We start from the raw sequence: 13486 nt of genomic DNA on the forward strand, positions 1-13486 counted from the left end.
TTAAAAATACAGTGGCTTTATTTCCATTGTTTATAGTCCCCAGTATCCCATCTGATAAAGAACCTTCAATTCTATAAACAAAAATATTTCAAGAAAGTATGATACACAATAGTACATATAATAGTTTGGCAGAATTTTAAACTCTAGTAGTTCATACCCCCAAAAAAACAAGTTTTAAAATTCAAAAATAACAGTTTTATTTAACATGTTATATCTTAACATTTAAAATATCATGCTCTAGTTAAATATTTCATCAACAACACTGTATACAAATAAAATATTACATAAAATATATTTAAGAAAATGTTTTGGTCTTTGATCTGAACAATAAATAAAAACAGGCACTTCTACATAGACAGGGAAGCAATTACTACTCAGAATAATAATCTTGTATAAGCAGCATGTGGAAATATGGCAATAATAAATTCTGGAGTTTTAAATTGACAAACCATCTATGCAAAAGTCTGCAACTTCAATCTTTTCACTCAAGTTCAGAAGTTACATATGCTTTCCTGGTCCACATTGAAAATTCACTAACACAATACGGTTGTTAGGGGCAATTCAATCTTCAGCTGGCCATTAAGGAATCATACTCATTTTCAAATACTAAAATTAGACTATGGTACCACCCAGCAAACCAAATACAAGAAAAATTAAACCCTCTTTCTCCTTATTATGACCATAAGATCACAACAAGATAAATTAGATGAGTGTCACACAATGATTCTTATTTTGCAAAATTAATTAACACACAAAAATACTGTTGGGGTAGCAGGAAATTTCCACAATTGAAAAACTGAATTCCACAATTGATAACTGAAAGTTCAGTTTTCTGGACAATTTAAAATTTACCCAAATCCCATAAAAATAAACAATTCCATTTCACGAAAATCACCGGATCACGTTTAACAAAGTCTTTGTAGCCAATATGTTTATAAACACCTGAATTACGAATAAATCAGTCATTATTATGGGAAGTAGGAATATTATAGAAGAGGGCAAGCAAAATAACTTAAAATGGTCAAATTCCAGAAACATGATTTCAGATAAGAGGGTACAACTTTTTCAAAAATGACCACTAGCTGGTAAGATCAGAACCAATCATCCTGCCATATTATCTGTAAAAAAATGACCATCTTCCGCTTTCCCTCTTCACGTGAGTACCACATTGAAGGGTTTAGAGGCCCTCAAATGGATCTCACTCGTAAAGGCAATTTTCATGGTTTAATATAGAAATTACTCTAATGTGAGAACACAACATGGAAACTATTCAAAATACACCTTTCTATGCAAAATTGAGTTTGTATCTATTTTAGCATTTTAAATGAGCACTCTGCAACTGAGACCAAATATCAATCATCTCTTGAGGTTTTCTACTATGTACTAACATCAGATCTACATAGGAGCAGATATTATTTTTGTTTTTCTCCTCGATATCAAATGTCCTGAAGCCTTTGTGTTTCTCTGGAACGAGGCCGAGTTTCTGAAGGCACATTCCAGTATACACGTCATCGATGGGGTAGAGATGGACCTGGTCAGTGATATGGTACAGCCTCAGGGCCAGATGGCCGGAGTAGAGGAACCCCCCGCCCCCTGCATAGGGTGGGTAGAGGCCAGAGTAAACAACTTCAGGGATGTAGTACTTCAGCTTCTTATCCCGATGAGGTCCAGCATTGTGGATCACATCACCTATAAACAGATCTTTGGCTTTGCTCTTGGATAAACTATTCAAGTAATTCAGGATGTGATGGGTGTTCACAAAAACATCATCATCGCCCTTGAAAACAAACTCAGTGTCTGGGCAGGAAGTACTTACCCACCTGAGAAACAGCACTTCCTTCAGAGACAAGTTGAAGAAAGTGTCTCTGTAATTCCACATAAGAATGTCTTGGTGCTTGTCACTCTCAAATTTCAGCATATCTGAAAGGTCGGGGTGGTTGTCCTCTGGGGGTGTCTGGCCCAGCAGGAAGACTCGCACCACGGTTTGGTTCCCCGTGTTGCTTTCTTGGCCCCAGGATTCCCGAATTGCTTGCCTTCTGGCAAAATGTGGAGTGAGGGACTTAATCGCCAGCAACAAGAAGGGTTTCTTTGCACACTTATCCGGCTGATCTATAAGCAGTGAATAATTGCGGCATCTCAGATACAGCAGAAAGTCTTTAAATCTGTCCGGCAGGTTATTAAAACCTGTAACCACTGATGTGACCCTCAGGTCAGGTTCACAATAGTTCAGATGGCTTATATTGGAGAGCCTGCCCGCCTCCCCCGTCTGGTTGGCTAGCATGCTCAGGATGGGGTTGTACTGCCGGTTCAGCTTCTCTTGCTCTCGGTTCCAGTATGCCTCAGGAGGGGTAGATATCTTCCAGAACTTCTCTTTGGGTATTATTACTTCCCCTTTTCCATCTTTTTCTTGGCTACTGCTTTTGGAGACTTCCATAATCAAATAAATGAAGACATTTGCCATCATTAGGATACCCAACAACTTTATTCTTCGACGTCCAACACTCATTTCTCATATCTGGAACAAAGGGGTGGAGTATTGCATCAATTAACTATCAATATGCATTTGCACATACAATTTATTTTACTTGTCTCCCCAGGAATAGTAGTTTATAGCAAAGACTCTACACTTGCACTGCCTAGGTTCAAATCTTGGCCCTTCCTTTCCAGCTTTGTGACCATGGGCAAGTGGGATAGTCCATGTTTCTGCTTCTCCATATATAAAATGGGAATCAAGTCCAATTCAAAGGATGGTTGTGAGTAGTATATGTTGTTATATGGAAAGCTTTTAACATAGTACCTGGGCTCACAGCAAGCACTATGAAAGTGATTGCTGTAGACATGCTGAAGCTAGAGATACCTGTTACTACATAACCTCAGGAGAGTTCAACTTCCTTGCTTACAAAGGCACATACAGTGCTTGGCAAACTGATTTGCCTAAGTCATAACAAATACATTTTACAGTTTAGTATACACATACACACACAAAACTATTTACATGTATGATGCACTGTGTGCAGTTCCGTGTCATTCACTCTCAAGTTCTATTTTATTTAAAAAACTTCAAGTTTTTAAAATGTAGAAACAGGGACTGGTTACGTTGCTCAGGTTAGGCTCAAACTCCTGACCTCAGGTGATCCTCCCACTTCAGCCTCCCAAAGTGCTGGGATTATAGGCGTGTCTGACCTTCTCTCTCTTTTTTTAATGCTAGTCCCAACCCTGAGTTATTTTCCAACCTACCATTTTACAGATGAGGAAACCCAAGCAGAGAGATTAAGACACTTGCCCAGGGTTGCAGGGCTAGGAAGCAGGAGACACGGAACCACAGAGCATCTCAGAGAGAGAAAATGAAAGCGGATGCAGGACAGCTTTATCCCAATAGCCAAAAACTGGCAACAGCCCAAGTATCATCAACAGAACCAATGCAAACTGTGGCATCTGCATACAACGGTATATCCCTCGGCAACAGAAAGGGAAACTATAGTGAATGAAACATTACAACATTACATTGTGAATGAAGGCCAGAACCAAATTTTTATTTATATTAACTTCAAGAACAGCCAAAATGAATTTAGGTTCTAGAAATCTGAAAGTGATGGAGGTGGTGGGCTTGGAGAAGGATAGGAGGGAACTTCCTGGGGTACAGAAATGTACCATGTAGGTCTTGATTCTGACGAAGGCTCCATGGATGTATACATTTGTCAAAACCTAAAGTGTATACTTAAGATATCTATTGTTTGTAGCAAAAAGAAAAAGGGAAATATAAATGCTCTTTTAGTGAAATATCAAAGGATTTCAGGCTGTGGGCAATGGAAGAATAAAGAATGAGTAATGAGATGGTTTGCTGGGGATATCCAAGGTTTTAACACTATTGACATGGATGGCCTATATAAGAAAACATTTAAGCCAAGGTGACATTAAAAGACAGCCCAAAAAACTGGAATGGCAATGTTCTATAAAGAGCTGAGGATTTTCTTATCAGGTTAATTCAACGGGGAATTTATCCTTAGGTACTATTACTCATTCCCATTTTATACCTGAGGAGGTACACATTTAGAGAAGGGCAGACTGGAATACCAGCCAAGGCAAACAGATTCCAAGACTGTACCATGCCAAAAGGTAGCTACACTTCTCCAACTTCTAGAAGAAAGTTTTGTGACTATTTTAATCTAGTATTTGCTTTTTAAAAGAAGATTTTTAGGTTCACTGGATTCTAACAAACAGTACTAAAGTAGAAGAATATCTGTCATGCTGAGAATGCTGTAAAACGTATTAGAGAGCCCAGATGAGATCAACAAGGAATTCACAAGCTATTGTGTGTCTCTAAAGATCTGTCTAGCAGATCTTAATCTGGTTGTTTGTATTTACTACTGCTGAAACTACCTTTGCAAAGATTATGGATAGTGAGAAATCTAGCATGGCTGACTCCATATCTTGCGTCTACACTCACAGGCTGGCTGTCTCCCCTCATTCCTGGGCATAGGCCAAGCTAACCACGGGAGAAATTTAGTTTACGGTTTAACTTGGAAGCACAGATGGTAACAGTCCCTCCATAAAACTGATCCCTTCTTTGTTCAGGGGGCTGAGGCTAATGAAAGGTCACAAGATTAGGATTGAGAGGGACCTGAATTCTGCTAAAATGTAAGCACAGTTTTTATAATCCCTTACTGCTCAGGAGTCATGCGGCCAGAGGCCACAGGATCTTTGACTTCCCCAAGTGCTCCTGTAGTTAACACCACTATTACAGAACCTCAGATTGGTCTTTTGAGATGTTTTGCAGACTTACCCCACCCAGACTAGAGACTCCTGACTCCCCCGACCCCCCCAGACTCAGCACATGGCCTTGATTGCATCTGCAGCCAATCAGCGGCACCCACTTCCTGGTCCCCTGCCCCCGAAACTATTCTTGAAAAACCTAACCTCATGCCTCTGGAGATTTCAGTGATAACTCCAGTTACTTCTCAAATACTTCTCAAAAAGAAAAGGTTCTAACTTGGGACAATTCTCCTAATGCTAAAGTGAGCCCTTGACCCAGTACTGCTGTCTCTAGGTCTCAGGCCCTTCCTAGGCTGGAAGGAGGGCAGCAGGAAATGTGTGATGGTGAAAAACTACAATAAAGAGAAAGATTTGCAAAGGGGCCAGGCACAGTGACTCACACCTGTAAACCCAGCACTTCGCTTTGGTAGGCCGAGGTGGGCAGATCACTTGAGGCCAGGAGTTTGAGACTAGCCTGGCCAACATAGCAAAACCCTGCCTCTACTAAAAATACAAAAAAGGAGCTGGGCATGCTGGTGTACTCCTGTAGTCCAAGCTACTCGGGAGGCTGAGGTTGCGGTGAGGCGAGATCATGCCACTGCACTCTAGCCTGGGCGACAGAGCAAGATTTCTCAGGAAAAAACAGCACATACTATGAACAGCTAAATACCCGGAAAAATTTAACTCAGTAAAGGGATTTAAAACATTGATAGACCTTTACCAAAATTTCTAGAGTAAAAGAGGACAGCTTAGGGAAGAAAAAAGGGAAGCACAGTACTTTACATAGGGGGTTGTGAACTTCCAGAGCTAATTCTCCTAGGAAAGATACAGGGTGAATAATATGTAAAAGTGACTCCAGGTAATTTAACAAGTTTATACATCTAGATTATAGGGGAGGCCATGAATAACTGGAATCCAACCACAGACACGTGAAGCCTCTATCACGGAAAACACCATTCTTTTGAGGATGCTTTGAGGAATAAGCTTGCTGATCCCTGGCGAGATTTCCAATTTCACCTGCTACAATTCAGCCTTTTATTTCCTCAGTCAAGGCCATGCCAAGGTACAGTTCTCATATCATCTTGGCTCAAGACACAGGGACTAATCAATGGCCTTCCCGGGAACACGACTCTCACCTTTCATTTAAGTGCTCAAGGCCTCCAGCCCGCAGGCCATTTTCCTGCTCATTTCTCATTCTCACCCCCTAAGGGAAGCAGACGGCATACCACTTTACCAGGAGAAAATGGAAGCTCAGAGGGGACTGATGATTTGCCTGAATATTATGGAAGAGTTCAGTGACAAGGCTTAGACAAGACCACCTTCTGGATCCCAATCCAGGACTGTCTGGATCTCTCATTTTTTTCTATGAGGCTCAACCACATTCTAGTTACCTGGTCCAGGTCAGCAGTGAAGTCCCACAGGCTGACTATGGCATGGGATCATGGAAAACTGATAGTTACGAAGAGGCTCCAAAGAAAGGGAAATGGGGGCACCTACGAGCTCCCAGTCCCCCGTCAGGAAACAGATCAGCCTTTCTTGTAAAAGACTTAAGATTCCCAAAGGCTCAATTTGAGGCAACTCTTCCCATTACTTGCTAAAGGGTATTTCTTTCAAGCCAATCTGAAGAAGAAGGTGGAAAACACAAGATTCTCAACTGCACATTTCCATCAAGGTTAAATGTCATCGTGCACTTGTGACCTGAGCACAGTGTCTTGCATGAGAACTCGGCTTCTAGTAGGCTCTTAGAAAAAAGCCAAGTTCATGGAAGGGAAGATAAAGCAGTGACCCCCATAAAAATATCTGTGGGAAAAAGCTCTCTAAATATCTGACTAAATATTCCCATCGCAGACAGAAAACCCAATTCCAATGTCTTTCTTCAGCAGGAAGTTACATTGCGTAAGAAGAATTTAAGAAAACTTACCCCAAAGCTGGGGGAAGATGTTATAAACTCTTGCTGTGAAACATAGACTTTTTATTGTAACAGAAATAAGAGAAAACCCCATATACAAACACAAAGCGAACTTAGCTTTTTACCTTGTCCCCAACAGGGACGGAACAGTTTTCAAACTTCAGTTGGCTTTGTTTAATGAAATTAAAATATTTAGAAAGGCAGTATAACAGAAAACCTTAGCTGAAAAATGGCTTACAGAACAGTACAGACATGATGCCGAAACTATGTGACAACCTAGATAAAATACCACACAAAAACAAAGTGGGTTTATTCAGGGTGGTGGGATGAGAGAGTGTTTTCACATCCTTTACCGCTGCCCAACTGTCTGCCCTGTAAGCAGCCTCTTCCGCACGCTGGGGATTGGGACACGGCACACAGCCCCATGCGGGGTTCCCTGTTCCACAGCCCACCCCGGCCTGTGCCAGCATTGCTGTATTCGACCCCCGCAGTGCTGCATAGAGGCTCTGTCACAACACCTATCCCTATTACCTGCACACCTTCCCTTGTGCCTGTGCCACCTCCTAAGGGTTCCTACATGAAAATAGTGAAACATGAACACACCTGCCTTAACAAATATGTCCCAGGCACCAGCAGTCCTTTGAGGCAGATACTCTAAACTCCAACTACTTATTTCGCTGAGGTATGGGGTGGGGGACACTACGGGGGTGGACAGGTAACTGAACTTGTCCGTCATACAGCTGGTAAATGGTAGAGCCGGGACTCAAACCCAGGCAATGATACCTCTAGAGTGCGAGTTTTCAAGCATCACACAATCACGGAAGCAAATGCTGCTGCACAGGGTTATGATTGCAGGAACTGAAGAGATTTGGGGCTTGTTTTCCATGGTTAATCCTCTTAGAGGTAATTTTTTAAAAGCTCTATATTTATACATTTTAACCCACAAAACTACGAGTCAACAATCAGATGTGGGAGGCAGTGTACTATCCTAAGTAACATTAGTGACTCTACAGGTTACACTCTGGGCAAAATGCAGCCTCCATTCATCTCTCTCCTAAAAGAAAATGAGAACAAATGAGGCTTTGAGAGTCCCAGGTTCCCAGCCAGTAAGTGATGGAGTCAGGGCTTGCGCCCAGGCCTTCTAGTTCTGGTTTCTTCTACACACTGCACTGGAACATGGGAAAGATTACCAAGCTGTGAAAACAGACAGTGACTCACGTGGACTTTCTCCATGACCCTGGGGAAGCCAATTTCTCAAGACCTTAGTTTCTTGGCTAAGAGGCTGTTTTTTTTGTTTTTGTTTTTTTTTTAACTTCCATGCAAAACCATCGTGTTTTCAGAGGCACCCATTTTCCTATTGTCCTACTGTTCTAGTAATCAGAAGCTATGGGCTGGGCGCCATGGCTCACGCCTGTAATCCCAACATTTTAGGAAGCCAAGGTGAGAGGAATGCTTGAGCCCGGGAGTTCGAGACCAACCTGGGCAACACAGCAAGACCCCAAGTCCACATTTTAAAAAAAAATTAGCTGGGCATAGTGGCATGCACCTGTGGTCCCAGCTACCCAGGATGCTGAGGTGGGAGGGCTGCTTGAACCCAGAAGATCCAGGCTGCAGTGAGCCGAGATTGTATCACTGTACTCCAGGTTGAGTGATAGAGTGAGACCCTATCTCTTAAAATAAAAATAATAATAAAAATCAGAAGCTATGATCCCTCCTCCCCCAGGCCTCCCTCCCACCCATCCACATGAGATGACCTTCAGTTAGTTTAACTCTGACCAAAGCAAAGGTCTTCAATACCTACTTAGCTCACACAGGCTATTTTCCTTAGGGCTCAAATACTGAAACAATTCCAATGTTTCATTCATAGACACTAGACTGGGAATCGCAGAACCCAATAACCCTAAAAAGGTTCCCTTCAATTCTGAGAGCCCTGTAGCACTGAAGCAAAGTTGCTGGCCAGAAAACATTTGAATGTGACCACCAACAGCCATGAGGACTCTCTCCCAGAACTCAGGCAGGGTCTGACTCCCCCACCAATGGGCTCAGGCAAGCTAAAGAGATGCCCGACAGTAACTAGCCAGGGCTAGAACGAGCAATACGTCCAAGCCAGACCCAAGACCTGTGCCAAGACTGCCCTGCACTTTCTCCTACTACCAAGATTAAGGATGAAAGAAAAGCAAGGCCTCCTTGTAACCATGAAATAAAATGACCAGTCACCCCCACCCACTCAGGCTGAGAGAAAGGGGCTAGAAATCCACGCTTCTGACTACATCCCAGCAGTGTCAGAGCTAGCAGCCTCCGTGTCTAGGGGGCATCCTGGTTCCTGCTCACTTTCCTGCTCAAACGGGACACACGAATCCTCAGAAGGAAAGAGCCCAAGCCCCCTGTCATATCGTGAGGCCAGAGGAGCATGTTCGTTCTGCCCTTTGCCCTCCCCCACCACATCTGGGAGTCTGGCAAGAGTGGTCTACCTAAGTCCTCACCTCTCTGGCTATCCCATCTGTTGCCTGGTCCTTGCCAGCCCTTTCCAGGTTTTGCTTGGAAAAACAGAGACAGAGACAGTTTGCAGCTGAGTGGCTCTAGGGGAGAGAACAGCTCCTAGCACTGCTGGCAGATGGTAGGGTGATAAGGGTGTGAGTGGAACAGCTCAGTGGGACCAGAAGAGCTGGGCCACAGCTAGAGCTTGTTCCTTGATTGGAGAAAGAGGCCTGGCCGGGGTTCTCGCCGGGGCAAGGAAGCCTCAGAACTCCACGACTCCCTCACCAAGAGGCTGGCACTAAGCTAAGAGGATGGTTTGCCTCCGCTCTCCAGTCTAACTAACGGAACAACTGTCAACTAGATTTAAGCAATTTGATTCCCAGCCATTACTTTTAGCCTTCATGTTCAAAATTAAAAGGGAAGCATATTTATAATGAATCTACTCACCTACACAGTCCCACAGGCGACATTATACATCAAAGCATCTGGCAGGACACATTCTGGTCCCCACTGATTACAACCCCCCAAAAGCCCGGTGTGGCCAATTTACTCAAATGATATTCATCATTTCAAATCAAATTAGCCACCAGATGTATTCTTCAAATAAACACATACAGAACTTTTGGGGAAAAAGGAGAAGGGAATTAACCCTCCCAGAGGCAATCCTGCCCTGCCTTTAGTAAAACTGAAAATGGTTTTAGGTCCTCAGATTATGTGATTTAAAAATAAGGGTAGCAGATGTTTGAGGATGGAGATGTCCCAGATCCATTTTCAGATTGGAAAACCAGTTTGGCATCTGGAATGAGAGGACCAGAATTAAATTCTGGTTATGCTACCTACTGGTTGTGTGACCTTAGGCAAGTTACCCAACCTCTCTAAGCCTCACTTTTCTCCTTTGTAAAATGGGATGATACAACCTCCAATAGCTCTTCAGGGTCTGCCTTCTCCATCAAACCCTAAATGAAGCACATTTCTCAAAGTTCCGTCCTTCACTGCCTCTTTAGTAAGTCTTCTCTCTACAAACTCATCCATCCAATGCCATGAGCATCACCTCCAAAAGGAGGGTTCACGGGTCAACCATCTAACTCCAGATATTAGCTTCCACATGCCTTATGGAGTCCCTCTTCCTCAGGCCCCTCTGTGCGATGGATCAAGTTCCCAGGCACCTGGTGAAAACCCCACATTACCTTGAGTTGCTTCCTGCTCTGCACATTCAGCCAGGAGCCAGGTCCTGGGTTCCTACTTCTATAACGCCACTGGTAGCTCCCTCCTCATCTTTCCTCTATTCCACAGAGCCTGCAATAGCCTACAGCCTCATTTCCCACTATGCTCCCAAATACGTCCTATTTCCCAAGTCTTCAGTCCCCTGCACACACCCTTCCTGCTCATGCTGTTCCCCCAGTTCCCCCAGACCACCACCAATATGCTACTGCTCCCTGAGAACCTAACTCTAGCTCCGTGTCTGTTTTCTAGAACTCCTTTCTTCTCCATTCCCAGAGGTTGAACTCAGGGCTTTATCACTTCTCTCTCTCTTCTAAGAGATTTCCTGCCCAAGGGTATGCCCCAGCCTAAACACCAGCCTCACTGCCCAGGAGTCAGGCAGTCTGCTCCTGGTCAGGATGCCTCTACCTGGGCACTCTCCACAATTAAGGTCTTCACACTGCACCACCATTACACTCCAGCACATAGTACCTGAGACTCACCCAGCATTTGCTAAAGGAACAGATACTTTGGTCATCCGGCCAAGTTTACTGAACACAGTCTTCAGTAGAAACCAGATTAATTAAATATATATACACCCTTTCTCCTAAGAGATGACAATGGAAAAACCACATGTGCTGAATTACAGACATATTTATAGAAAACTCTCACTTATTAAGAACTAAAGGGTAACAGAAAAATTTAAATAACTTGCTAGACTTAGGGGAGACAAGAATTTCAGCAGTGCTGACTCTATTAGACGTGAGGGTGGGGACAAGATCTGAAGAGGTGAACTGGGGTGAGAAGTACAGCTGCCCCCTCATTTCCCACAGTCAGCCCCAGACCACCAAAGGCAGCAGACACATGGGTGTGCAGCAGTGCAGGTGTGTGGGATTCAGCAGGGCTTCCAGGTGAGGGTGCCATCTTCCTCCGCAGCAGACCCGTTATCCCTCCTGCACCCTATTCCAAAATGGGGCATCTCTACCTCCTTTCTGGAGAGGGATGGACCTCCAGCAATTGTTACCTACAAGGCCGTGACAGTCATGGTAAGCATATCTAGAGGAAGATCCTTAGTACAGATTTGCAACCTGGGGGCATCTACTTACCTAAGGTGGAACAATCATTTTTTGTTTTTGAGACGGGGTCTCCGCTGTCGCCCAGGCTAGACTATAGTTGCCCAATCACGGCTCACTGCAGCCTCAACCTCCCAGGCCTAAGTAATCCTTCCACCTCAGCCTCTCGAGTAGCCGGGATGCACCACCACACCCCACTAATTTTTAAATTTTTTTTGTAGAGATGAGGTCTCCTCATGTTGCCCCAGCTGAGTCATTTTAGAAAAGAAATGCTGGGGCCAGGCGCGGTGGCTCACGCCTGTAATCTCAGCACTTTGGGAGGCCGAGGCGGGCGGATCACAAGGTCAGGAGATTGAGACCATCCTGGTTAACACGGTGAAACCCCATCTCTAGTAAAAATACAAAAAATTAGCCGGGTGCGGTGGTGGGCACCTGTAGTCCCAGCTACTTGGGAGGCCGAGGCAGGGGAATGGTGTGAACCCAGGAGGTGGAGCTTGCAGTGAGCCGAGATTACCCCACTGCACTCCAGCCTGGGCAACAGAGCAAGACTCCATCAAAAAAAAAAAAAAAAAAGAAAGAAAGAAAACAAAAATGCTGGAATGCAAGCAGTCCCTTCCCGGGGAGCTTAATGCATTTTGGAAGCCCTTGGTAAGAGCTTGTACATGGCTTGGTAAATGCTTCCACTCCAACCTCTAGGACCTGTGTACAAGCAAGCGTATTCTGGCAGGCTCTCAGTGAGCCCTCGGAGAAATTTCTAAAGACTTCTCTCTGATTCATCCTTCTGCCTGCTTAGGTGAGCTGCACAGAATGTTTTTCAGTCTGGGTTCAACTAGCAGGTAGAAACCAGGCGGTAATCTAAGCAAGGGAAGTTTAATACAACAAATATGATACCTGAGTAACTATAAAGATGGAATAACAATCTAAAGGATGCCCTGAAACAGATGAAAAATATCCCCCAAAATTAGGTAGGGCAGGGGGTTTTTCTGAGTTTGTTGAAGAAAGTAAAGATGGCAGAAAAATTCCTGGGTACCTAGGCCAGAGATCACCCACAGTCACCAAGCAGCAGGAGCAACCTTCTAGGGTGCAGGCAAGCAAGGCTGGGTATATAGACAGTCAAGCAGGCAGAAGGAAGGAGGGGCACACACAGGGAGTCATCGGGTGCTGCTGGACCCGGAGTGAAGAGGCCTCCCTCTGTAGGAGCTTGCCACATCAATGCATATGCTAGGCCAGAGCAGCTTAGGGTTGTGCTCAGGACAAAGATCAGGTGACTAGCTCACCAGACGGCCAGCACCAGAGGGGGCTTGAGGTACATACATGGGGGCTGAGAGGCTGTAGGGAGCAATGATCTGGGCTGGATGAGGTCCACCCAGTCTTAGGCTCCTGGTCCCACCACTGATGCCAAAGCTGTAGAAAACAGAGCAGCGGATGCTGGAGAAAGGTGTACCCTGCAGGAATATAGGAGTGCAGGAAAAGCACGCGCGTGCGTACACATGAAATCAGGAAGAAAAATCCCTTCCTCCTACAAGGTCCCCTTCAGAGCCCTCTACTTACAAAAGGCAAAGAAAAGACATTTAAAGGGCCCAGACCCATTTTCAGAGATCAGGCAACTGAGGGTGAATTTGGAGCATAAAGGCAATACTTAAAAACTGGCATAAGTTATAGATCTCTACATCACCAACCCAGAGTCATCTCTAACAACATTTTTATTTAAGTCTGTGGAAAAGGGGGTATAAAACATGTGTCCTGTACACTGAATTGGCAGAGGTAATACGTGACAGCCCTTTAGTCAACAGCAGGGGACAAGGCAGGACCTGAGTGGGGCTTCTAATAGGGCAAATTTCAGAAAATGCAGGGAGAAGCAGGGCAGGCAAGAGATGGGGTAGGGGCACAGAGTGTCTCCAGGCAGAGATGGACACAGCCAGTTCATGGACAGACAGGTTCTGAGGCCACACTGGAAGGGCAGGTAGGAGCTGGTGGGGCCCAGGGCTGCTAGGAAGAGGACATGTGCAGCTGCGGCTAAGTGGACAAATGTTGCTGCTGGATGGACCGGAGGAATGTGCTTTCTTTCATATCC

General features: G+C 44.6%; 1 protein-coding gene across 2 annotated transcripts in view; it reads right to left on the reverse strand.

Moving 5' to 3' along the window:
• B3GNT2 (UDP-GlcNAc:betaGal beta-1,3-N-acetylglucosaminyltransferase 2) overlaps nt 1-13486 on the reverse strand; it is a 27545-nt gene continuing 14059 nt past the window's right edge. Inside the window, exon 2 of one of the 2 annotated variants that reach the window (XM_077958230.1) lies at nt 1-2515. In XM_077958230.1, coding sequence (XP_077814356.1) covers nt 1313-2506 — 1194 coding nt within the window. In that variant the 5' untranslated portion in view covers nt 2507-2515 and the 3' untranslated portion in view covers nt 1-1312. 2 annotated transcript variants of the gene reach the window in all.

Source organism: Macaca mulatta, chromosome 13, assembly GCF_049350105.2.
Source record: "Macaca mulatta isolate MMU2019108-1 chromosome 13, T2T-MMU8v2.0, whole genome shotgun sequence".
Lineage (NCBI taxonomy): Eukaryota > Metazoa > Chordata > Mammalia > Primates > Cercopithecidae > Macaca > Macaca mulatta.